Genomic DNA, 26,978 nt, shown 5'->3' on the forward strand with positions numbered 1-26,978 from the left:
TTAGGGCTTTATCCAAGTTCAGCAGCCACCGCTAATCAAATGCCGAAAGTTCGGGTTCGGATCGACTCGAGCATGCTCCAGGTTCACTCATCTCTAGTACACACCTTTCCCATACCCCTGCCTTGTTGTACAGTGATACACAAGCTGCATAACAGAAGACAACATTGAATGCAGGGAGATGAGTACACTTGTAGAATCTTACTGTAAGAGTGGCTGGAGCCCACCTTTAAGGGCTTTTACAAGATTGACAGTACCAGCTGGGATGATCTTTTCTGAGATCTGCTGGTTCACGGAACGGCGGGTCTCATACTACGTCTGAACATAGCCTGAGTGTGTTTGTGTTGTTGTTGTGTCTGTTGTTCTATTCACTCACCCAGTCGTGTGGTCAGTAAAAGTAGCTTGGACTCCCACCTATCAGCTATTTAATACCTGCTATCCTGTAGATAACTTGTATAGTACTAATAAGATATAGCAGAAATCAACTCTAAAATCACAATGCTTCTCCCTTTTTTATGTGCTGCAATGTTATAGTCTAGCCACAAGATGGCACTGCAGCAGAACTAGGAGAACATGATGCAAGAGGCTGCAGACAGGGATTGGGCCTAGTGTTTGGGACAGAGAGCAGCAGCCTGCCGAGTACATAAGTAAGGAGCCGTTGTCCCCATCCTGGGGTTGCCAGACACCAGGCCTCATAGGTGGCAAAGAAAAGCAGCATGCAGGAGTAAAGCAGGGGCTGCAGAGAGATCCACTGGCAGCCCCTGAAGAGGATGTAAGGGGAGATCGAGTCCTCTGCCTGTATGCACTCTTGACAGGGCAAGAGTCCCTGGTTGGATATAGAACATGGCGGCTGTAGTAACCATAGCGCCACAGCACAGAGGACCACTGGTGATAAAGATGGTTGCAAAGGTGATGCCAGCAGCAAGGACCAACAAAGAAGCTGAGCTCAGGGGAGGAGGTGTCTCCCTATCCACCAAAGAAGCCAGAGAGACTGCTGTGGGACCAGGCTGCCAAAATGTCCTCAAGTATCTGCCTGTGAACCAGGAGAAAGGAGCTGTGGGGCTCAGAACTGCACTACATTAGGGAGTAGGGTGATGTAAGGGACTGGGGAGGGTGAGCAGGGCAGGGTGATGTAGACTGGGGAGGGTGAGCAGGACAGGGTGATGTAAGGGACTGGGGAGGGGGAGCAGGGCAGGGTGATGTCAGGGACTGGAGAGGGTGAGCAGGGCAGGGTGATGTAGACTGGGGAGGGTGAGCAGGGCAGGGTGATGTAGACTGGGGAGGGTGAGCAGGGCAGGGAGATGTAAGAGACTGGGGAGGGTGAGCAGGGCAGGGAGATGTAAGAGACTGGGGAGGGTGAGCAGGGCAGGGTGATGTAGACTGGGGAGGGTGAGCAGGGCAGGGTGATGTAGACTGGGGAGGGTGAGCAGGGCAGGGAGATGTAAGGGACTGGGGAGGGTGAGCAGGGCAGGGTAATGTCTGGGACTTGGTAGGGTGAGCAGGGCTGGGTAATGTCTGGGACTGGGGAGGGTGAGCAGGGCAGGGTAATGTCTGGGACTGGGGAGGGTGAGCAGGGCAGGGAGATGTAAGGGACTAGGGAGGGTGAGCAGGACAGGGTGATGTCGGGGACTGGGGAGGGTGAGCAGGGCAGGGTGATGTAGACTGGGGAGGGTGAGCAGGGCAGGGAGATGTAAGGGACTGGGGAGGGTGAGCAGGACAGGGTGATGTCGGGGACTGGAGAGGGTGAGCAGGGTGATGTCGGACTGGGGAGGGTGAGCAGAGACAAGTGACGTCTGGGACTGGGGAGGGTTAGCAGGGCAGGGTAATGTCTGGGACTGGGGAGGGTGAGCAGGACAGGGTAATGTAAGGTCTGGGGAGGGTGAGCAGGGCTGGGTGATGTCCAGGACTGGGGAAGGTGAGCCGGGCAGGGTGATGTGGACTGGGGAGGGTGAACAGAGAATAGTGACGTCTGCGACTGGGGAGGGTGAGCAGGGCAGGGTGATGTCCAGGACTGGGGAGGGGGGGCAGGGCAGGGGGATGTCAGGAACTGGGGAGGGTGAGCAGAGAAGATGGACGTCTGGGACTGGGGAAGGTCGGCAGGGCAGGGTGATGTAAGGGACTGGGGAGCGTGAGCAAGGCAGGGTGATGTAAGGGACCGGAGAGGGTGAGCAGGGCAGGGTGATGTAAGGGACTGGGGAGGGGGAGCAGGGCAGGTTGATGTAAGGGACTGGGGAGGGGGAGCAGGGCAGGGTGATGCCCGGGACTGGGGAGGGTGAGCAGGGCAGGGTGATGTCTAGAACTGGGGAGGGTGAGCAGGGCAGGGTGATGTCCAGGACTGGGGAGGGTGAGCAGGGCAGGGTGATGTCTAGGACTGGGGAGGGGGAGCAGGGCAGGGTGATGTAAGGGACTGGGGAGGGGGAGCAGGGCAGGGTGATGTCCAGGACTGGGGAGGGGGAGCAGGGCAGGGTGATGTAAGGGACTGGGGAGGGGGAGCAGGGCAGGGTGATGTCCAGGACTGGAAAGGGGGAGCAGGAAAGGGTGATATAAGGGGCAAGGGAGGGTGAGCAGGGCAAGGTGATGTAAGGGACTGGGGAGGGTGAGCAGGGCAAGGTGATGTCCAGGACTGGGGAGGCTGAGCAGGGCAGGGTGATGTCGGACTGGGGAGGGTGAGCAGGGCAGGGTGATGTCGGACTGGGGAGGGTGAGCAGAGAAGAGTGACGTCTGGGACTGGGGAGGGTGAGCAGGGCAGGGTAATGTCTGGGACTGGGGAGGGTGAGCAGGACAGGGTAATGTAAGGGACTGGGGAGGGTGAGCAGGGCTGGGTGATGTCCAGGACTGGGGAAGGTGAGCCGGGCAGGGTGATGTAGACTGGGGAGGGTGAGCAGGGCAGGGTGATGTCGGGGACTGGAGAGGGGGAGCAGGGTAGGGTGATGTCCAGGACTGGAGAGGGGGAGCAGGGCAGGGTGATGTCCGGGACTGGGGAAGGTGAGTAGAGAAGAGTGACGTCTGGGACTGGGGAGGGTGAGCAGGGCATGGTGGTGTAAAGGACTAGGGAGGGTGAGCAGAGAAGAGTGACGTCTGGGACTGGGTGAGCAGGGCTGCCCATTGCTGTCTGAACAGTGTGCATCTTATGATCAGCTGACAGAGGAATTTTGCGGCCACAAGTATTGTAAACCAGTTAGGCCTGAGGACTTAGAAACTGTAGATATTTAAGCTGGCTGTTATCAAATGTCATCAACTGTACCTGTTATGAATATTGGTACCACTCAGGGAAGTCAGGGAAGAGACAATGAAGACATGGACAGTGTACCCTGCACTTGTCCCCATCCACTCTCCCTGCCTACTTGCCACTATCAGCCCTAGGTGACAACCGCAGTGACAGTCCCTAACATAGATAAGTGCCAACACAGAACGCAGACGGAACAAGTAAACAAGTACAGGTGATCAAACAGGCTGAAGTCACAACTACCAAGCAGCAAAGGTACAAAACATTAGATCCAGAGAATATTCAGTAACAAATACATATGCAAGGGTCAGAAAAGCCAGGGAATAGCACAGAAGAAATACGGTAACGCTTATCTTGCTAGAGAAAACTAGACTCCATAGCCAGCAAGGGGTTAATACACTGCCTACAGGCCTATTGGACTGTTGAATGTTTTTGGTTACTACATTTGTCCTCTTGCCATTATTCAACATCACCCAGAACCGTGCACATCCTCTGTACTTTACATGACTACATAGGGTTTATTTGTAGTCTGTTACCATAGAAACACACAGGTCTGCATAGAAACAGTTCAGACAAAATAGAAGCTTATCTTATTATAGAGGCATTGAATTAGAATAAAAAGTAATTACAAAGGTGAAGAACCCCTATAATTACACTTTAAGGCTATGTTCACACTACGTAAGTTCCGTGAATAAGCGGCCGGAGAGTTACGTAGTTTGCGTACAATGGAAAGTATACGATGTACGGCTGCACAGTTCACACTACGTAAGAACTTACGCCCAGATCGTATGCGGCGCCGTAAAAAATGAACCAGACCATTGTTTGAGGATGAAAATGCTGTAACTTACGCCCGTAGCGTAACAAGCGGTCCCGTACGGAGTGGTGATTTCTTCATTTTTGCACTTTACTTTGCCGATCCAAAAGGTTCTGTGGGGTGTCCGGGGCTAGCCGAAGATTTCCAAGTAAAAGACCGCTGTTAGATCGCTACGTAGGGCGCTCGGGAAGCGTAAGTAGACTACAGGTGTAAGTTCGCGGACCGTACGTAGCCGGCCACAACTTGCGTAAATCCCCGGCCGGAGTTTAACACGTATATGTCCGGCCGCGAAAATATGCGGCCGGACATATACGTAGTGTGAACATAGACTATACATGTACAAGTCAAAGCCATTGTTTAGTTATGCTGTCACTCTTAAAGAGACCACAACATTATTTTTTTCTTTATCTATCTCTAGCATGAGTATGTGTATATATCCTAGCTTTAGTATTCCCAAGTGTTTGTACTGTAGATCTTTTACTATCGGTAATCTTCCATTAATGCCCTTGTTTTCACTGTAGTCTTCATGTGGATTGTGGTGTGAATCTTCCTGGGGTGTGAAAGTCCCTTATAATGTAACAGCTTGGAATAATATTGTGCTTAATATACAATACCTTTAGTTGTACTAGGACATCATTATGGTGGCGGCCAATATGAACAAGGAAGAAGCAAACACAGTCAGCATTACTTAGAAATGACATAATGCTAAAAACTGAATATAGGATTAATATAGCAAAACAGAATGGGGCAACCTGCAGATGTTAGTTCACAACATTACACCCCTCTATAACCAGACAGGAGGGCCCAGAGCCTATTGACAGATTTGTCCTCTTTCCCTCTACTAAGGCCCCCTTCACACGTCCGTGTCAGTTTTTACTGTCAGGAAATCCTGATCAGGAGACCTTAAATGTCATCAGGATAGTATCAGGATTTCCTGACAGTAATCCGTTTTTACCATCAGGAAACCATCAGGAAAAACCTTCAGGATTTCCTGATGAGATAATATTGTCTAGTATGCCAACATAAATCACAGGTACCCGTGTACCTGGATGGCCACAGGCTGCAGAACTACAACTCCCATCATGGCCTACCAGCAGAGCCATGATGGGAGTTGTACTTCTGCAACCTGGATGGCCACAGGCTGCAGAACTACAACTCCCATCATGGCCTGCCAGCAGAGCCATGATGGGAGTTGTACTTCTGCAACCTGGATGGCCACAGGCTGCAGAACTACAACTCCCATCATGGCCTGCCAGCAGAGCCATGATGGGAGTTGTACTTCTGAAACCTGGATGGCCACAGGCTGCAGAACTACAACTCCCATCATGGCCTGCCAGCAGAGCCATGATGGGAGTTGTACTTCTGCAACCTGGGTGGCCACAGGCTGCAGAACTACAACTCCCATCATGGCCTGCCAGCAGAGCCATGATGGGAGTTGTACTTCTGCAACCTGGATGGCCACAGGCTGCAGAACTACAACTCCCATCATGGCCTGCCAGCAGAGCCATGATGGGAGTTGTACTTCTGCAACCTGGATGGCCACAGGCTGCAGAACTACAACTCCCATCATGGCCTGCCAGCAGAGCCATGATGGGAGTTGTACTTCTGCAACCTGGATGGCCACAGGCTGCAGAACTACAACTCCCATCATGGCCTGCCAGCAGAGCCATGATGGGAGTTGTACTTCTGCAACCTGGATGGCCACAGGCTGCAGAACTACAACTCCCATCATGGCCTGCCAGCAGAGCATGGTGGGAGTAGTAGTCCTAAGGGGTAATCTCACCTGTCCCGGATCCTGCTCTGTCGGGGCCGCGAGGTTGGGGGCCGGGTCAGAGTGCAGTGCTGAGGTCCGGGCAGCGGCGGCGGTCGGAGGTGCGGAGCATCCGGCGGGCGGCCCGGTGGTGAGTTCCCGGGGGGGGGGGGGGGGGGGGGGAGAGAGGGTCAGATGCGGCAGCGGGGGCGGGGGGGCGGCGGAGGTACTGGGGGTTAGGCGGCGGCGGCGGGGGGGGGGGATCTGTAGTGCCGGGCAGAGTGTGCGGTGCGGTGCGGGGGGGATGGGGGTGTGCGGGTGATCGGACGGCGGCCGGGGCTGGCTCTCTACCAGTCCGGAATCGCGGACACTTTCCTGATATACATCAGGAAAATGCCCGTGATTCCGGCGCTCCCATAGACTTCTATGGGGGCGTCCGTGCCGGATTTCCGGACGAAAATAGGACAGGATCTAAAAAATCCGGTCCTATTTTCCGGAACGGACACCCTTCCGGAAAAATCCGGAAGGGTGTCCGTGTCTAATGTTAGTCTATGAGTCCGGAAATCCGTCCGGATTTCCTGATAGGAAATCTGGACAGATTTTCCGGACGTGTGAAGGGGGCCTAAGAGTCATTCACTCTAAAAAAAAAAAACAACAAAAAAAAACAGCTAAATTCTGCATGTGTTTAAAAGAATGGACTAGCAGCTTACTGAGGGATCAGTTACATGCTGCCCATTCACGTTTATGGAAAGGGGAGGGGGGAAGAGGGAGATGGATTGGCAGCCCCAGGAAGAATACTCTCATCATACAACTTAGGTCTTCAGGGAGGAATTTGATTAACCCTCTATGATATGGTCGCAGACCCTGAGGTAGCTGGTTCAGGGATTGGCTAAAGTGTAGAGCAAAGAACAGTGTCATGACTCATCAATAGAGCAATCAGTTAACCCTTAGATGCGTTTGACCTTTAGCCGAGCAAAGAATCTGGTGGTGGGAGTAGCATACTACAGACTTCAGTCTGCTGACACACACACACACAAAAATAGTACCGACCTATACATGCTGCCAAGACAGCAGCAGAGGACTCCTAGTCTGGGACACTGCAAGTGTAGTTCAGAGCTAGCTGGGTACAGTAGTACTTAGTGTATGTAATGTGTCCCCCTATGTACCACACACCCCAAAAATCCAATAATCATACAGTATACCATAGGGTTGATACAGTTTATATGGTTGGGAGTAAGAATATATGGTCACTTTGATTGCATTCAGCAGGTTAACTAAAGATGTCGCCTTTAAGGCGCTTTAATAGAAGAATATTGTTTGGTTGCTATAGGCTAGTGATCTACTTAAAGGGATCATAGTCCTGTTAGACTAGAGTCTGCTTATGAGGATCTTCACAGTTTGGATGGCTCTGGTTAACTTGCATGTAGCTTCTTCCCACAGACTTCTGGAACACTTGAATTGACTGGGGGACAATGCAGGCGATCAGGTAGAGCTCAGTGGTGACATCACGAGGCTAAATCTAATCCTGGAATTCTTTCCAGGAGTTTTCTTGTCTCTTTCTGTACAATGTTACTAAGAAAACTTACAGCTTAGTAGCTGACTGTGGCCTGACTGGTAGGAGCTAAGCTACCAGATATATGCACTGGTCAGAAGACTATTAGCAGGGGCTGGACTAGAGACTGCTCTCATTGGTTTAGAGTCATCATGTGACCAAGGCATCGTACTTCCATATGGCTCTGCTCAAAAGTTTACATACCCCAGCAGAATTTTTTCTTTCTTGCCCTTTTTTCAGAGAATATTAATGATAACGAGGCTCTTTATTTTCTTAGATGGTAAAGCTGCCCGTTCTTCTTGACAAAAAAACTCCAGTTCCTGTAAATTCCTGGTCTGTCTTGTATGAACTGAGCACTTGAGATCTCCCCAGAGTGGCTCAATGATATTGAGTTCAGGGGACTGAGATGGCTGCGCATGAGATGTACTTAGACGCTCCAGCATGACAATGATCCAAAACACAAGGCCAATTCAACTTGTCATTGGCTACAGCAGAACAAAGTGAAGGTTCTGGAGTGGCCATCTCAGTTTTCTGACCTCAATATCATTGAGCCACTCTAGGGAGTTTCTCAAGCACTCAGTTCATGGAAGACAGTCCAAGATATTACAGTAACTGGAGGCTTTTTGGCAAGAAGAATGGGCAGCTTTACCAAGAGCCTCATCCACAACTACCACAAAAGACTTCAAGCTGTCAGTGATGTTAGAGGGGGCAATACACGGTTTTAAGAACTGGTATGCAAACTAGGGTCATTTGCATGTTTTTGGTTGTGATTATGATTTAAAAAGAGAAAACACAGAAGTTTGACAATAAATGGCTTAACCCAACCACTAACTATGAGTGGGGAAAAAAAGTTTTTGTGTTATCATTCATATTTTTTTTTTTAAAAAAAAGGACAAGAAAGCAAAACTTCTGCCAGGATATGTAAACTTTTGAGCACAACTGTACATGTGACAGTGTGGTAAGGACACAACAGAAATGTTAACCCTTGCACTGACAATATTCTTTGGTCTATGTTGTGTAGCAGGTTAACAAGTAAAATATCAGCACATACAAAAAACAAACTATACTCAAATACAGCATAAAATGCAAAGCAAAGTATTCCCCAGCCACACAACAACCTTACTCATACAGTTACTGGTAAACGGGTATCAGGACACTGCTAAAGTTACTTTGCAACATTTTTCCCTCACCTGCCTTAAACCTTTGCACAGAACCTTCGATATGGTGGACAAATCTGCTTACATTTCCACCTTCAACATCAAAAACATTATGATCTGCAGATGACAGACAAGGCCTGCATAAAAGAATTCTTCTCTGGTTGATTTGCAAATACCATTTCCTCCTCCACCAAGGAGCCGAGATAGTATTAGAAAATACTCAAACAAAACAAGACCACTCCTATAAGAACTTCAACACACAATACAACAACGTCAGTTCTTTTGTCTCTCATTTTCAGCTACAATTTACAGGAGGCGCCATAGAAAAAAAAATCCCACTATTGGTACTTCACGGGTCTTTAACCCTCATCCCAGGGAAAAAGGGTCCAGTGTGACCCCCAGATTGGCCCACTACCTATTCTGACCAATAATTTCGTACTCTAGACTTACCAGTTCTCACCATGTCATGTAGCCCAACATGATTTAGGGAACCCTCTTTCTATATAGGTCCCATGTATAGCAGCTATAGATGGTGCCTTGGTGGTATTTATACCTGTGTATAACATGTTTGGGTCCACCACTAAGCGTGGCTCTGTTTGGCAATATTATTATGGTGGCACTAAAGTGTCACTGTCATTTTTTTTTTGTAACTTTGTAATTGGGTTTATTAGGCAAATATGCCATTATCTGCATTCAAAAAGATTTTCCCCAGGTCCCCCCTCCCCCTCCTCTCTCAGTCACTGCTCATTATCAGCAAATCTCGACTCTTTTACATCAGTCATGCCCTGTGTAACTTATGGGGAGGGGAGGAGGGAGATTAGTCGGCAGCAGAGAGCAAAGAACAAAGGATTAAACAGTAGGAGCTGTATAAAAGCCGGTATTCAGAGGTCAGAGAGGTCAGTGCTGACTTCAGAGGAGACGGTGATGTAGCTGTAAATTAACTCTTTGTTGCCCTGTTTTGGTGCCTCATCTCCCTCCACCTCTCCCCTCTCCATAGAAAACCATGAAGACAGGGGGAGAGCTTCAAACTGCTTTTTCATGATAAAAATACATTTTTGGCTAATAAACCCAATTACAAAGTTGTTGTTTTTTGTTTTTTTTTAAATGGCCTGTACTATTGAAAAAATTAAAGGACAGTGACACTTTAAGCCATTTTTCCAGAGTAGAGCGCTTCTTCAAATCTCCACAGACCACATTGGATTAAATGGTCGCTGTTGTTTAAAAATATACATCAAAAGTACAAGTAAATATAAAGAACTTTGTAATATATCTTTGAGAAAATGCGTAGTTCTCCTCTTTCCCTTTGCTAAGTCTTTTTTCACTTGGAAAAACAGTTCAATTTTATCTTGTGTTTACACAAAAGGACGAGAAGCTCACTGAGAGATCAGTTATATGCTGCCCATACAAGTTTATTTCTCCCTACTTCTCTTCAGTGAGATAATTTTCTTTCCCCTTTACAACGAATTAAATCAGACTCCGGTCCAAAGGCCTTTTTACATGGTTTAGTAGGTGTATCACTGTTATAATGAAAATCCCACCCAGAGTCCAATATTATATCCATGATACTCTCGGGAGAAAAACAGACATGGCAGCACATCCATATACTTATGACTGATCCTTTTGCTTCTTAGCACTATATACTACTAACATCAGGAGTTAGTTACATCTTGATTCAAGTGCATTACACACACCACTTCAATGTTCCTGATTTGCGTGGGTCCCTAACTAAAGAATTGCGTAGCTCCACGCAGCGACCACCATTGTAACAACAACAGTGCCAGAGGGGGGAGCGACCCAGTGGTCCAGCAGCTCCAATGCAGTAGTCCAGCAGCCCCAATGCACCAGTAGTAGTATATTGTGCTGAGAAGCAAAACGGACAGTGATAAGTATATGGATGTGCTACCGTTTATCTTCTCTCTAGAGTTAAGTTACATCCATGTGCCCCATGCCTTTTTAAAGTGACTGTACCACCAGGCCCAGGCTGAAGCACTGGAGGCAGGCCGACCCACCCTTAGTGGGAGGAGGCCCCCTCCCCTCTATCACACCATTATTTATGTGCTGCTTTACCTCCTCCTCTCATCACAGAGGGCTCTGCAGATTATCTCACCATTATCCATGTGCTACATAGTCAGTAATAATGTCCCCTATAGACAGTAATAATGCCCCTTCAGTCACATATCTCTCATATAACTATCCAACACAGAAGGAAGCGTCTGTCAGAGGAACAGAACAGCCCCCCTTCCTCTATTTCCTGCACCCATTATGAGGGACTGGTATTCTTGCTATAAATATGAGAGATGTGGTTCTTTGCAGAAAAGAAAAAAGTTTCTCTTAATTTTCTTTCTTAAAGAAATGGTTCAAGATTAGAAAAACATAGTTGCTTTCTTCCAAAAACAGCACCACCTTTGTTCTCAGTTTAAGTGCAATATTGCAGATCATTTCCATCAAAGAAAATAGTGCCAAGATGTAATACAGCACACCACTTGAGAACAGCTGTGGCGCTGGTTTTAGAAGAAAGAAACTATATTTTTTTAATCCTGGATAACCCCTTTAAGAGAAGCTTATAAGGTTCTGTAACAGTAACTAAATAGGTACTGTACTCAGTTTCGCTTTGTTTCTTTAAGTTGTGGACACGCTATTGGCCCTCTGGGGGGGAATCTCCATTGTCAGGATAAGGTGTAAGCTTACGCACAGATCATTGCTGGAAACCACCTCTTTATAGACAGATACTGCAGCAAAGCACAAGCTAAGCTTGACTAGTCTTTTACGCTGGGTTACCGTGGTGGGGAGTTTTTTTTGCATTTTTTCGGGGGGTTTAAAAATTAAACAAATGGGTAAAGAGTGATATCTCTATAACTTTATAGTAACTGAACTAGGACCCTCCATGCACATTAGATCCCCCTCACTCCACAGGCTCACTCGTATACCTGGGCATTTCCACAGTATCCTGGCAATCTACCTTGGCATGCAGTGACCCAGGGATGCTAGGTGTTAGCTGGATGCCAAGTGTTGGAGTACCAACTAGGCACTTGTCTCGGTGGTATTGCCCAAACCCGCATACACTGACACATGGTAGAACAGGTTTAGGTGTAAGAGCCAAATAACCACAGAGTCCAAGTACTTAAACAGGAATAGTTTACTGAAGGTTCAGTGCAATACAAAGCTGTATACAGAAACTTGGCACTAAGGTGCAGTAGCAAAAGCTGTACTCTTTTACAAGTTGGACAACACAGACCACTTGAGCTGGGTGGTGGGGTATAGATGGGCTGGGTGGTGGGGTTAGTAAGCTTGGGCTTGACTTGTATGTGAGGTTAGGTTAGATTTGACTTGTAAGGAAGGCTGGGGGGTTTCTGAGGGGACCTAAGGAGCAGCAGAACTCTGTTAGGGTGACTTGACTGAAGAATACCCATGCTCATGGCTTGGAGAAAACCGCCTATTTCCATAGAGATCAAAGAGAGACAGTTCTGGTAGCACAGGCCCCAGGATTCCACAACTGGGTGTAGGTAGCCACTCAAGATTTCCAGAGATGACTGAGCAAATACCAATGGAGTACTTCGGCTGTAACTGCACTTCGCTCCACTGCAGACAAACCCTTTAGTTGCTGGAATGCCCTGTCTGGAAAGGAAGTATAGTCACCCCAGACGTAGACGAAGGTATATTCCTTTAGTAGTAGTTACCTGCCTTTAGCACTGCATAATACTGTTGTAGTAATACTTGAAAATAATCAACTGTAGCATAGAGTTCCTTTCAGGGGTTCTGGCCTCCAGGCCAGGCCCTAGACTAAGATTCAGCAGGAACAGGCTTTTTGTATACACTTTCTCTATACTGACTAGTATTGGAATACTGCCATCCAGGAATCTTCAGGAAGTTTTATATGGGAGAAAGGGACTACCCATTGGTGGGTAACTTTCTGGAAAGGAATACACCTTGGTGTGTGATATACTCCCTTCCTAAAGCATATTAACACATAGGGGAAGATTTATCAAACTGGTGTAAAGTAGAATTGTTTTAGTTGCCCCTAGCAACCAATCAGATTCCACCTTTCATTTTTTTAAAAATCTGAGGCATGAAAGGTGAAACCTGATTGGTTGCTAGGGGCAACTAAGACAATTCTACTTTACACCAGTTTGGCACACCTGCTCTAAGGCACTACAGGCAGCTGCCTAGAACTACATTTCTTAGCGGGTCACTGACTTGAAGTACTAATGGGACAGATCATGTAACTGCAATTGAACTGAGCATAAGAGTCCCAACCAAGTGGATGCCTGGTTGGCCGTTACCAGGGGCAACAGGTTATGAAACAAAGCAGCATGCATTGCACGGTTGATTGACCACGAACGCATCTCTCTCTGCCTGTCAGTCCACTGCACTGCGCGCTGACAGGCAGAGAGCTGTGACTAGTCACTGGAGGCTCTCCACCCAGATGACTAGTTGCTGCCCTTTTCCCAGCCTTGCACGCCCGTTTTTCCTCGATCTAAAGCTACCAACGCAGACACAGCTCAAGGCCCTATTCCACGAAACGATTATCGTTCATAAACTCGCTCCAACGACCGCTCATTAACGATCACTAAACGATTTTTTTTTAGCAAACGATAACACATAACACACGTGGGAACGTGAACGATATATGTAGTGTAACGATTATTTTGCGGTAGTTACATGGTCGTTTAAAACGTTCGCCGGGGTGATCATGACCATACGACACACCTCGTTTTTTTAAACCGATTAGCGAATTATCTTTCAAAGACCAACGATTTTTTTTCGACATGCTGAAAAACAATTTTGAACGACAATATAACGATTTGGCCTTTGTCGTTTGCTCGTTTACAGCAATTCCACAAAGCGATTATCGTTAACCAGTGATCGTTGGAGCGAGTTTATGAACGATAATCGTTCCGTGGAATAGGGCGTTTAGGAAACTGCACAGCAGCTGGGAACCATATCAGCACAATCGTGCCGATTGTTTGCCTTTAGGGTAGCTTCACACGTACCGTATCGCTGCATATTTAACGCTGCGTATTTATCGCTGCGTTTTTATCGCTGCGTGTTTGATGCGATTTTTACATGCGAGTTTTGATTTTCACATGTGAAAATCAAAACTCGCATGTAAAAATTGCACCAAACACGCAGCGATAAAAACGCAGCGATAAATACGCAGCTATACGGTACGTGTGAAGACACCCTTAAAGGGGTTATCTAGGCTTAGAAAAACAGCTGCTTTCTTTTACAAACAGCGCCACTCTTGTCCTCAGTTTGAGTGTGGCTTAGTAGCTCAATTCAATCCAAATTCAATCAAATTCAAGGTTTCATACTCTCTCCTTCCCAGAGAGTATGAAACCTTCTGGGCTCACTCGATGGAAGTCCGACAAATGACTCCTGCACCCCCTGTACTACTGGTCTCAGAATGGTGCACAAACTGGGGCATCTAATGCTGCGTTTACACGAAACGATTATCGTGCGAATTCGAAGATAATCGTACGTGTAAACGCAGCGAACGATCAAGCGACGAGCGAGAAATCGTTCATTTTGATCTTTGAACATGTTCTCAAATCGTCGTTGGTCGTTCACAAAAAATTTGCAGATCGTTCCGCGTAAACAGTCGTTCACCAATTTAACCTATGTGCGAGATAGGCTTAAGCGATCGCAAAAAATTTTTCCGTACGATATATCGTTACGTCTAAACGCTGATCGTTATAAAAAAAAAAATTGTTACTTTGAAATCGTTAATCTTACGATCGGGCGAATTATCGCTCCATGTAAACGCAGCATAACCCCACCCAGTAAATACTACATTGCCGTAACTTGAGCACAAGTGTTCAAGTTCAAAACGCACAGTATACGTATATGAAAGAGCACACAACATAACATCATGCAAAGGCATAGATATATACACCTTTTTTTTTATAGCGAGTAGCACTAAAGCAAGAGGATCCCTACATCGACCTTCATGTCCTAGGCGAGGTGTGAATATTAGCGCAGTTCTATAAGGAAGCCGGGTGTTCATTCCCCTAATACTCTGGATTTCTTCATCCATTATGGTGCCAGTGCAGTAAAACTTTTACAATGTGTTTGATATTGGTAAAGTATTTGCTCTGGCACTGGGGTTATTGATCTATTCGGGTTTGTCATGTCTAAACAGAAACTAGGAGGAAAGAAAGGGACAAAAGACAAAAAAGATTGGGGCTGTATCATTGGAGGCCAGCCCTCCGCCCCCTCCTCTGCTGTGTAAGAGTTCAAGGATTGTAGAGGTAAGAAGCTTAGAGACAGCAGACGGGAAACATGAGCCGCTACCCAGTAGAAGCCAAGGCTGTAGGACTGGTGCAGCATGACAAACAGAAGGTAAGCCCATCACAGCAGGTGTAATGTGTGGGGGAAGCAAGCTGAGACTGTGCCATTTCCCTGCAGTGCCCCCACAGGACTGATGAAGCATTACACGGATCGGAGTATTGTCTGTATATTACATGGATGTGCCAGGTCTTCCAGGTACAATGTGGCATTGATGTTGATGTTTGCCATGCTTGTTTTTTCCTCAGCTCTACATGTTCTCCATTCTCTGGTCGGACTCTAATAACATCCTCATATATAGGACGTATGACAGCTTTAAGGATCTCTCAGTAAGTCTCCTACGTCTTATATTTTTAGCTGCAATTTAAGGTATATAGCAGCCTTATATGGGGAACTGAAGTTGTAGTCAAAAAAGTGATGATGATGAATGTTGTAATAGCAGCCCCCATAATGAGAAGCATGATGCCCCCCATAATAACAGCCCCATATTAACAGCCCAAGTCCCCATAATATTAATAACACAACCACACAAGAACAATGGGAGAAGTCCCTTATTAATAAGTAAAAGTGCCCTTAATACTAGTTGTATATCATAACAGTACACTAGCCACAAAGCCCCATAATATTAACAGCCCCATAATAACAGCTCCAGACTCCCATAACAATTGCACAGAGTCCCTATAATAACAAGCAGAGCCAGCAACATAGGAACCTAACGTCCACCATAAGACTTGCCAAGGTAATAATAATACATATAATAATACAAACCCTCATAAGACTAGCCATATAGTCCCTAGCCAGATAGTCCATATCACAATACTAGCCACAGTACCCCATTACAGTCCAGGAGCCAATGAGAGCAGCCACAAAGCCCTCATAATAGCACAGCAGTGACCCCATAATGATATCTATAGATAACCCATAATACTAAACAGGGGGCCCATAATAACAGCCACATAATACTTATATAAGCTACAGACTTCCATAATACAAACCGCAGTGCCTCCATAATAATAACAACCACATAATCAGCCCCCCATAATACAAACCACATTGCCCCACAATAATAACAGCCACATAATCAGCCCCCCATAATACAAACCACATTGCCCCACAATAATAACAGCCACATAATCAGCCCCCCATAATACAAACCACATTGCCCCATAATAACAGCCACATAATCAGCCCCCCATAATATACACCATAGTGCCCCCATAATAATAACAGCCACATAATCAGCCCCCCATAATATACACCATAGTGCCCCCATAATAATAACAGCCACATAATCAGCCCCCATAATATACACCACAGTGCCTCTCCCCCATAATACTAACCATAGGGCCCTAAAGAAAGGCCATATAATAATAGCTACAGACCCTCATAATACTCCATAATAAACCCCATGCCCCCCTATAATAACAGCCTCAGAATCCACATAATAGCTACAGCCCCATTGTCTTCTTAACAACAGCCTGATAGTAATATCCTGACTCTGTGTATTAGTCCCTCACATTCCCCGTAATACAACACCCCCCTATGTAGGACCAGATGTGATCTTATCCTATATTGTAACCTTCTGTAATCACTGACTATAATAAGTATAACCCTCATTCTCTGCTTTGATCATCCAGAAATTACTTGCAAGAAAGTTTCCACTGGAGGCGGGTGTGGTGAATAAAGAAGAGAGAATTCTTCCCATACTTAAGGGTTAGTGGCCCATTTACTGCTCACAGATACCATCAGGGGCGGACACGGGTCATAGGTGACACTACACGGGTCATAGGTGACACTACACGGGTCATAGGTGACACTACACGGGTCATAGGTGACACTATACAGGTCTGTGATGAAGGTGACAACGCTGACATTGTATAAAGAGTCACCCTAAAGTCCTGCAACTTTCTAATATACTTTGGGCACATTTATCATTCTCTTTGCTCCATTATTTGGGCTAATTTGGTGTTTTTGCGCACGGCATAAAATTTTAAGTAACAGTTATCAAGGTGTTTGCGCAATTTTTTTGCGTGTTTTTTTTTTTTTTTTTTTTGCTTGCAGGGGGCGTGGTTTCATGTAGGCTACTTTATTAGTCAGATTTATTTGTTTGTTTTTGCACCAAAAATTGTGCAGCAGTACTCTAGTCAGACCCTGGCGTGGCTTTGTTAGCCAATCTGTTTTAGCCAAAAGAAAAGTGTGCAAAATCATTGACCAAGCGCCAGGACCATAGCACAGATGATAAATGTGCCCCTTTATGTTTCCATTTTTAAGATCTTTTCTTGCTGTCTTTGAATAAAAACATGAATCCGTATTAACAGAAAACCCCTATATAACTGGGGCCTCCTGACTAGTACCAAAATGGCAGACGTAAAGGGAAAGAAGGATCAGGCATGTTTGATGTTTACTGCCCGATCCTTTTGTTTTGTTCTCAGGGAGATAAGCCACCATTTCTCCTATCTTCCTATTTAGAACACATGCATGCTTGGCTGAGTAGGTGAAGGAGGGATGGAGTGAAAAACTACTTTAGCCAACAAAGGTTATTTTGGTGGGTAATTTTTTAAATTGATAAAGTTCATTAAATAAAGTTATATACCTTTAATATCATATATACAACTTTATTAAAGGGCAGCATTAAGAGGAGACACAGCCCCTCTGCTGCCACCAATGGCTGTGTTGGGAACTGCAGGGCTGCACAAGCTCTAGTCCTGACACTGACACAACTTCCCAAGTGTAACTGTATATGTAACTGTGCATTGATCATGACTAGAGATGAGCGCAACTCAAGCATGCTCGACTTGCGCTTATCTCAAATCATGACTTGAGCATGCCTGCAGTTCCTGGAACAATCACTGGTGGCAGCAGAGCGATAAAGAAACCACTGCAGGGAATTTGATTTCCTAGTGACTGCTAAAAAACTTATTAGGGAATTGCAGAGCGGGCAGCATATTGAGAGGTTATTATTAGAGATGAGCGCAACTCAAGCCCAATCGTTTGGCATTTGAATACGGATGAAGTAGTCAAATGTCGAATGATCAGACTCGTACATGCTTGACTTATGCTGATCTCTAGTTACTTAAATAACTATTCAAGGTGTAACGTAAGGGTTTTGTGCCTTGATGCAGGATCGAGGTTTCCACCTACCATGTACCATTTATAATACTATTTAAAGGTCATTACCATTTATAATACAGGTGTATTCTGCTACAAAGGAGCCTTCCATGCCACTCAGGTACAAGGCCCGGGTACAACTGCTACCCCTATCGATATCGCCAAGTGGTTTGGCCCATATTCACACCACCCCCATGTTATGTCAAGTTATCCCTGGGGGAATCTTTTCCCAGTAGCTTTCCCCTCTGGTATTACACGGGCCAATGGGGACCCGATAATACCTCTAAACGAGCGCCAATGTGCTAGATCGGCGCTCGTTTACTGGGCCTATTACACAGGCCGATAATATTTTACCTATGTTCTTGCAGCCTTTGTTTAAACTGTATACATAACATGTCCAGGTTGCAGGGCTTCTCTTCCTCTGTGCTTCTCCCCAGGTCCCGCACGCTCCAGCTTCACAGTGGCTTGTCTCAGCTGACAGGCCACTCAGCCAATCAGTGGCCACGGCGGTCCCGGCCTGTGATTGGTCAAGCGGCCTGTCAGCCGAGACAGGCCGCTGTGAAGCCGGAGCTTGCAGGACCCGGTGAGAAGCACAGAGGAACCTGGATAGGTATGTATTCCTCTTTGCGTATCGTCAGCGTCGGCCGCGTTCCACTATTACACGTAGCGGTGTGCGGTCGGCGCCCGATGATTATAGGTCAGAACCTATATCAACGATCAGCCAATGACAACGATCATCGGCTGATCGTGGTCTTTATTACACGGAATCGGCCAATTATCGTTTCGTGTAACAGTACCCTTAGTCTTCATTATCGCCCATTGCCCGGTGGCACAAGGAGCCGTTTACTTTCTAATTTGTTCTATATTTAAGTCATGGGAGCGTGAACAAATATTGGACTTTCACTATTAAGTTTACAAGGAACAGGACAGTTTCACGTATTTAATAGTAACTCGTTAATATGTGGAATTCACCCACGAGATCCAGCCAGATAATAAAACGTGAGACAACAACATCTCCGGGATTTTACAAGTTACGAGCCGCATTCTCGACAATGAAGAACAATGCAAAATTGTAACACTAACCTGGTGTTACACAATATCGGCACTGTGCTGCTCTGAGGTTGGTCAGTGTTGGCGCACACATTCATTCAGTGTGTCTTCCAACATTTCAATGCCAATTTTTGGGCCTCCACTGGAGAAGCACCCACCCAAATCTATATATATCTGGATATATCCATCAGACAAACATCATGAGGTCCGTTTCTCTAGATCACTCACTAGGTCACTAATACTTCTTTGTGTCTAGTAGGTCTTTGTTCACTTTGTAACCAACCACACTGACCTATGTTACTGTATGTATGCATCATATATAATTGGCAATTCTGATTGGAAGCAATGCTTTGAGGATACCTGTCTTTTAACAAAGTTCATACATGTCATAGGGACATGTCAGGAGTTTGTATCGGTGGGAGTCCAGAAGCTGGGACCCCCCACTGATCGCTAGAACGAAGAGGCAGAATCTTTTAGCAGCAGGCGCTCTGCCCCTTCATCTCCACTCTCACTAGTAAACTAGCTATGAGCGGAATTATAATGGAGTCTACGGAACTTCTGGTAGACGTGATTGCTGGCAGTTCCATAGGCTCCCTTATAATTCCATCCATTGCTACTTTAGCAGTGAGAGCAGAGATGAGCGGGCAGAGTATGAGCTGCTAAGCTTCGTTCTAGTGATCAGCGGGGGTCTCAGCACCCAGAACCCCACCGATACATACTCTTGACATGTGACATGTCAAAACTTTGCTGAAATGACAGGTACACTTTATATGGAGACAAATATAAAGCAACTTTGGGGTGAACTACACTCACTATTCTGGACTGCTACCCACCTGACCCACGCCAGTCACATGGCCAAAGTCATTACATTACAAAGGCCGACACTTCAGCCTGGCCAACACTGGTCCTGTTGACCAATAAGTTCTTTTCTTTGCTGTTCCAGATGCTCCATTGTTGTTCCGTAGGAAATTTTCCAATCGGTACCTGGAAAGACTCCGTCTGTTAGAAATTTATTCCAAGGAACTTCTACAGATTGACCCCAAGGTCTCCCAATGTGAAGATGTTATCCAGTTTTATTCTCCGAACAAGCAGGACCTTACTCCCTCCTTCCCTGATAACAGGTCGGTATAATAGAGGATGCCGTCACCAATCATTGGTTAATACTCGAATACTCATCCTTATATGTCCAGTGCATGGGAACTACCCAAAACAATAACATGACTCTTATTAACAGTATGGTGATAATGCCATCAGACAATGACCAACAGCAAAAAGAATTTACCCGCCCACCCAAGTCAACCCAGCCGGCCACCACGCAGCCCATCATATCCGAAATCTACATCTGCATCGATGCCTTCGAGACCAAAGACACCAAGAACAAGCCATTCAAGGTGAAGAAGGATCAGTGCATCGATGTCCTTATTAAAGATCCCTCTGGTAGGTCCCATATTTCACTAGTGATAAGAAAGAAGTCACCACCCAATATATCTAAAAAAAATTGCTTTCATCTAGGCTGGTGGTTGGTGGAGAATGAAGACAAACACTTGGCCTGGTTTCCGGCTCCTTATCTGAAAAAGACAGAGTACTTGGAAGATAGTGACTCCAAGAGGAAATCATTCTATAAAGGTTGGTCAAGGACACTATGTAACCTCATTGTCCTATCTTTATGGCTACAATCGGGACAATGACGTCAAACCAATACTGATAAAGCTCTAGGGGCAAATAAAGATTAACATACAGCTTCCTTGTATTTATCCATACGGCAGCCACATAGCATCCAGGTATCTAGTTTTTAATATTATCCTTAGGGCCACAAAGGTTATAGTCTACATTACTGGTGTTCTTAAGTGTGACGGGATTATCTGCATTTCTGGTGGTCTAGGGTGGTGAATAGGTTATAGTCTGGATCACTAATGGTCTAAAGCTGTAGAGGAATTATTGTCTGCATCCCTGGTGGACTAGGGCAGTGCAGGGGTTGGTGTCAACATGCCTGGTCGGCTACAGCAATGTAGAAGGTAATATAAGTATCCCTGGTGGTCTAGTGTAGGAAGGGAGTTAGTTCAGGATCCCTGGTACTTTTTAGGATCCCTAGTAGTGTAGGGCAGTGAAGGAAATAATGTTGGTATCCCTGTTGGTTTAACAGAGCATCTGTATCGCTGGTTGCCTAGGTCAATGATTGGGTTTATTTTAGGATCTAAAGTATTCTAGGGTAGTGAATGGGTTAAGGTATCCATTCCTGGTTATCTAAAGCAGCCAATGTGGTCTAGGACAATGATCAGCATCCCTGGTGGTCTAGAGCAGTGCAGGGTTTTACATCTGTATCTCTGGCGGTCTAGGTTTGTGAAGGGGTAAATTTCAGAATCCCAATAATTCTAAGGCAGAGAATGGGTAAAGATCTGTATTCCTGGTGGTCTAAAACAGTGAAGAGGTTATTGTCTACATATCTAGTGGTCTGGGACAGTTTAGAAGTTAATGTAAGTGTGGTTTATTGTAAGTAAGGGGTTTTGTTCAGGATCTCTAGTATTCTTGGAGAAGGAAGGGGTCAAGGTCTGCATTCATGGTGGTCTAAAGCAGTAAAGGGGTTATTGGCTGCAGTCCTGGTGGTCTAGCGTAGTGTAGGAATGAATGAAGGAATTTCTGGTAGTCTGGGGCAGTAAAAGATGCTCTTTTACACCCAAATCTTACGTTTCTGTCTCTGTCTCTGTCCCCACTATTCTCTTGCCTTTAATTTTTCCTGAAAATGTATTAGAACTAGAGATGAGCGAACCTGGAGCATGCTCGAGTCCATCCGAACCCGAACTTTCGGCATTTGATTAGCGGTGGCTGCTGAACTTGGATAAAGCCTTAAGGCTATGTGGAAAACATGGATATAGTCATTGGCTGTATCCATGTTTTCCAGACAACCTTAGAGCTTTATCCAAGTTCAGCAGCCCCAGCTAATCAAATGCTAATCGTTCGGGTTTGGATGGACTCGAGCATGCTCCAGGTTCGCTCATCTCTAATTAGAACCTGTTCCCTCCACCCTCTGACCTTGTTGAGGCAAACCCTTTGTTAACAACGCAGCTTGTAACATTCCCTTTCTCCAGGAGCGTATTACTATGCAGAGAAGGGCTACGAGGCGCGGCACACAGACGAGATCTCACTCACGGTCGGCGTTGTGGTCGAAGTAATAGAGAAGTCAGAAATTGGATGGTGGCTCATCTGGTAAGAAGTTTTTTTTTCCTTTATGCAACCACGGCTTAATTTAAAGGGGAGATTAGATTTAGAGGGATTGTACAGGATTAGAAAAATGTGGTCCCTTTCTCCCTTTTGTCTCTTGTTGAGTGATAAGCTCATATGAGGTCAGGGCTGGCAGAGTATCTGGGCAAAGAGTGACCAGATAAGCAACTAAACAAATAGGAAACCAATACTACCGAAAAAAAATCTGTCTTAGCTACAGGCGTCATATATAGAGCAGAAAGAGATGAACAGACTGATAGATGATTTTACGGGAAAACAATTTCAGTTGAATTTGTAATTTAGCCTGAGCTTAGGAGTCCAATGGGTGGTCCTAATCATTGATTGACAGTTATTTCTGTATGCAAACTCACAAGGACCGCCCATTGGACTTTTAAGCCTGGAATGAGCAGAGGGTTAAATGGATAAAAGGAAAGTTACATTGAATCCTTTCCCATAAACCTATATATCAATTTGCTCAGCTTCCCCTACCCTATGACAAGAACTTGGCAGATTAGACTGCATATTCAGTGTGACATGTTCTCTATGAAGTTGTGATGTCAGGGTTGGCTAAGAAAAGTTATAGTAGAGAACAGAGCAGGATGTTGGCCACATGGACCAGGTAGATGGTGGCCATCCCAATATATTATTATTCATACATAGACTTTGATAGGTTTCTTCATAGGTTGGTTGGTTACTTTATTTGAAGCCATAATAATCTGCTGGTTTCTCTGTTCTCTCCTTTGATAGTTACAATGGAAGATTTGGATATGTCCCATCCATGTTCCTCAAGCCATATAAAAACCCACACCAGAATCTACAAGTCCCCTTAGACCATAACGTGTCTGGCTCCTCTCCCAACCTCAAGATTGTAAGTGATCTAGACACAGGCTCCAACCTCCGACATAGGACGGGTCAGGTCAGAGACCAGAGGGGTCAACTGCAAAGGATTAAATCAATCTCATTGCACGATCTCAACGACACATCTGACCAGACACTAGTAAAGTCAAGCAGACAAAGAGATCCTAACCTAACATCTCCTTCCATGGGTGGTAGGCCAAGTCCTATCCAGACAGAGGTTCTTCTCCATGACTGGAAGGGGGGTGATCTCATGGATGGAAAAGCAAGGACAGATTCTGGATTTGAGGAACGACTGTCACCATGTGCATCGGTTTCTTCAGATGATGCTGACCCCACACCACCACCTGTGCCACAAAGACCTACACTGGCGGAGATACGATCTAGATGCACTACCATAACCAGGAATGCCACTCTTCAAGGGAGTGTATGAACCTGTGGAAAGGGTGGGATCTAAGAAACAAGGCATGTTTGTAAAGTCAATCAAAAGTGCCAGTTGTCTGGAGACTTGTGCCAGCTATGAGAGTGTCTATAAAAAGTGCCCAAGGAACCAGCCATAGTTGTAAGCATACAGATGTGCCAGCCACAGCAGTGTCTATATAAAAAGAGCAGCTGTAGTAGTGCCCATGCTAATGTGCCAACCATAGTGCCCATATAATAAACCTAATCCATAGAGCCAATACAATGCCATAGGGGGTGCAGAGGTCACATAATAAGACACCAGCATTATAAACAGGTTCTAGTACACTCATTACAATGGTCCTTTAGAACATAATTAAAGTGATATTATCACACAGGGGATAATAACAACCCCATGCAGTCCTGAAATAATACCACCACACAGTGCATAAATAAAGGCATAATACGGTGAATAAATAATACTGCCATGCAGTGTCCAAACAGCACCATAACATTTATTGCCAGTCAATAGCACCATGCAGTTCTGAAATAATAATAATACTACCACCACCACACAGTGTGTACATAAAAACATAATAGTGGAGAAATAACACTGCTATACAGTGTCTAAATAGTACTGCCCTTCTGAAATAATACCACCACAAAGTGAAAAAATAAAAGCAACATTGAGTGCACAAATAATATCACGCCCAAATAGCAGCATCATGATAAAGGAACTAGCATCATACCGTGCCTAAATAATAGTGCCATACTATGCCCAAGTAACGGCACTTTGCAGATAATACCGCCACACATAATGGCAATGTGGGGCAAATGTCTGCTAAAAGTAATAAAACCTGATCTAGGGTTGGACACAAATGCTTAGATCTCACACAGAGGATTTATATACAGCTGCGAGATAGAGGAGTTGGTTTACATTCTTTCTATTGTGAGAAATGACAGGCGGTAGATACTGGCTGCCCACACAGAGAAGCCGCTCTGTATCGATATGCTTGTAGTTTCGTTTCTTATGACCTCGCATTGTAACTAGGGCACATTGGTCTTACACCAGACTGATTTCCCGGCAGAGGGTTTCCAGGCAAGTGCAGGGTGACTCCTTCTCTCACCTCTGCTGCGTCACCTGCTGGTGGATCTACCACATTGAACTGAAAGGTGGAGGATTTTATATTGTAAATAAAGGAAGCACTCTGGATCTAGGTTTACAAATCATATTTTTTTTATAGTAGTAACCTTGTCAATATCCATGTGTTACTGGTGCATGCACAATAAAGACAGAGTGTGGGCGCTATAGCTACAGTGGACTCTAGTTGTAGTGTTGTGTCCAGTGGTGTTTGGGGTGACCTTGGTGGTTATGTACGATAAAAGGGCCAAACACTGGGATAAGCTTAAAGCGACTCTGTACCCACAATCTGTCTCCCTCAAACCACTTGTACCTTCGGATAGCTGCTTTTAATCCAAGATCTGTCCTGGGGCCTGTTCGGAAGGTGATGCAGTTATTGTCCTAAAAAACAACTTTTAAACTTGCAGCCCTGTGCCAAACTGCCGTGGCCTAGAGCAGTGCTTCTCAAACTGTGAGGCGCCCCCTAGTTGTTGGTGAGGCCCAGCTGAGGAGCCAGTTTTCACAAAGTAACTATGATCTGCACAGTCCTTTTGCTGTTTGCAAAAATATCAATTTTAACAACATTAGTAATTTATTTGGTACTTAATTTATTAGTATCTAGAGTTTGGGAGATGGGTGAAAGGTAGCCCTAGCATTATTTTCAGCTTCTAAATGGACTTTCACCACAGATAGTGAGGCCCAGGCATCCTCTTAGTCAGTATGGTGAGGCCCAGGCATTGCCTTGGTCTGCTGGGTGAGGCTCCAGTAGAAAAAATTTGAGAAGCACTGGCCTAGAATATCTGTGCCCTAACCTTGCACGACCCCTCCGTCCCTCCTCCCCACCCTCTTCATCATTAGGAATGCCACTGGCAGGATATTTCCTATTTCTCTGCAGTGAACATTGCACAGGTGCCTTAACGATCCAGCCCATGTGCCGTGTCCACACAGCTGATGAATAGGAGAAAATCTGCCTTGGGGAATCCTAATGATGAGGAGAGTGGGGAGGGGGGGCGGAGAGGTTGTGCCAGCTTAATGCATAGACACTCTAGGCCACAGCCGTTTGGCACAGGGCTGCAGGATTAAAAGTTGTTTTTTAGGACAATCACCTGGCGAACGGACCCCAGGACAGATCTTGGATTAAAAGCAGCTATCTGAAGGTACAAGCGATTTAGGGGGGGGGGGGGGAGATTGTGGGTACAAAGTCGCTTTGAGGCCATATTACACGGCACAATAATGAGGAGGAAGGGAGCACCGACCTGTCAGGACAGACAGCAGGCAGAAGGAGAAAGAGGGGGCCACAGGGAGCTGCAGGAGGGGCTGACTGAAAGATCCTCAGATCGTCCTGGCTGCCCATTGAAGTCAGCAGTGGTCTGCTGCCGCCACCAATATTGTACGGACAATGAGCTGCAGGCCGTTGCTGACATGATTGTGATTTTTCAACATGTTGAAAGAGCACGGTCAGCCAACATCGTGCATGTCAGCTGATGGCGGTCTTTTAACATGCGCTATTGCAACAAACGATTATCGGTCAAGTACGGGCGATAACTGTTTGGTGTAATGGGGCCTTTAGACAGCTAATAATTTAGTTTATAGAAAACAGACTGGTCTACAAGGGAGGCACAGTTCTTGAACTTGGACACGCAGATAGGCTTGTGGCTAGTGCAAGGTAACTTACAGTCTTGGTACTCCTAGGGTACCTGGTCCTCTTTACTCTAGTCATTGATGTTGCTGGTCCCCTGTCTTTATCTCCAGAGCAGATGGCATCTGAATCCTGATCTTACACCTGATCCATCTTATTTCCTTCTGTTGCTCTTCTCATTGATTTGGTGAAAATCTCTGTATTCTCCTTACTACTCTCCAGCCCACTCTCTGAATAGGACTACTTAGGAGACCACAGTGGACTGAATTGTTAACTGGCTCAGGATTTTTAACAGTAGCTGTAGTTTTCACTCTCTCCCTTTCACATGGTCTGGTTACAGGGGTGTAACTACCGCCATAGCAGCCCAGTGGCCCACTCCTGCAATACACTGGGCCCCCTGAGCCATTATCATTTGCAGAACCCAGTGGCCTCGTTGGTGCTACAAATGTTCTTTAAAATGCAAGTGCTCCTGGCAAGCACTTGCAGTAAAATGTTAAAGGTTAAGACTACACTTGATGGGTTTGAGGTCAGTTGGGGGGGGCAATCAAAAGTTTGCTATGGGGCTCAGCAAATTTTAGTTACGCCCCTTCCTGGTTAGATAGATCCAGATCTCTGTAGAGAAACTAGAGAAACATGGCCCAGTCAGTTGGATCCAGACCTCTGTGGAGAAACATGGCATGGTTAGATGGACCCAGATGTCTGTAGAAAAACTAGAGAAACATGGTCCAGTCAGTTGGATCTAGATCTCTGTGGAGAAACATGGCCTGGTTATATGGATCCAGATGTATGTGGAGAACATTGGTCTGG

At 45.8% G+C, this 26,978-nt stretch overlaps 1 protein-coding gene across 4 annotated transcripts; it reads left to right on the forward strand.

Moving 5' to 3' along the window:
• The first annotated feature begins 586 nt into the window (after positions 1–586).
• On the forward strand, positions 587–24,625 carry LOC138801335 (NADPH oxidase organizer 1-like). Of its 4 annotated transcripts, XM_069984051.1 has the most exons (9): positions 3,017–3,478; positions 14,636–14,835; positions 15,030–15,110; positions 16,419–16,494; positions 19,883–20,060; positions 20,174–20,376; positions 20,452–20,565; positions 22,026–22,143; positions 22,906–24,625. In XM_069984051.1, exons 2-9 carry the CDS (start codon positions 14,776–14,778, stop codon positions 23,444–23,446), a joined length of 1,371 nt encoding a protein of 456 aa, XP_069840152.1. In that variant the 5' UTR covers positions 3,017–3,478; positions 14,636–14,775; the 3' UTR covers positions 23,447–24,625. The 4 variants fall into 4 exon arrangements, with proteins under 4 accessions (XP_069840150.1, XP_069840152.1, XP_069840153.1 ...); XM_069984049.1 differs by lacking the exons at positions 3,017–3,478; positions 14,636–14,835 and adding an exon at positions 587–906; XM_069984052.1 differs by lacking the exon at positions 14,636–14,835.
• The last annotated feature ends 2,353 nt before the right edge of the window (positions 24,626–26,978 follow it).

Source organism: Dendropsophus ebraccatus, chromosome 9, assembly GCF_027789765.1.
Source record: "Dendropsophus ebraccatus isolate aDenEbr1 chromosome 9, aDenEbr1.pat, whole genome shotgun sequence".
NCBI lineage: Eukaryota > Metazoa > Chordata > Amphibia > Anura > Hylidae > Dendropsophus > Dendropsophus ebraccatus.

Bases quoted from the DNA above. Each gene is read 5' to 3' on its own strand.
- LOC138801335 (XM_069984049.1), top strand. From the start codon at position 841: ATGGCGGCTGTAGTAACCATAGCGCCACAGCACAGAGGACCACTGGTG. The intron at 907-15,029 runs GTGATGCCAGCA...TTTTTTCCTCAG, and splicing joins TGATAAAGATGGTTGCAAAG to CTCTACATGTTCTCCATTCT. The intron at 22,144-22,905 runs GTAAGAAGTTTT...CTCCTTTGATAG, and splicing joins ATTGGATGGTGGCTCATCTG to TTACAATGGAAGATTTGGAT.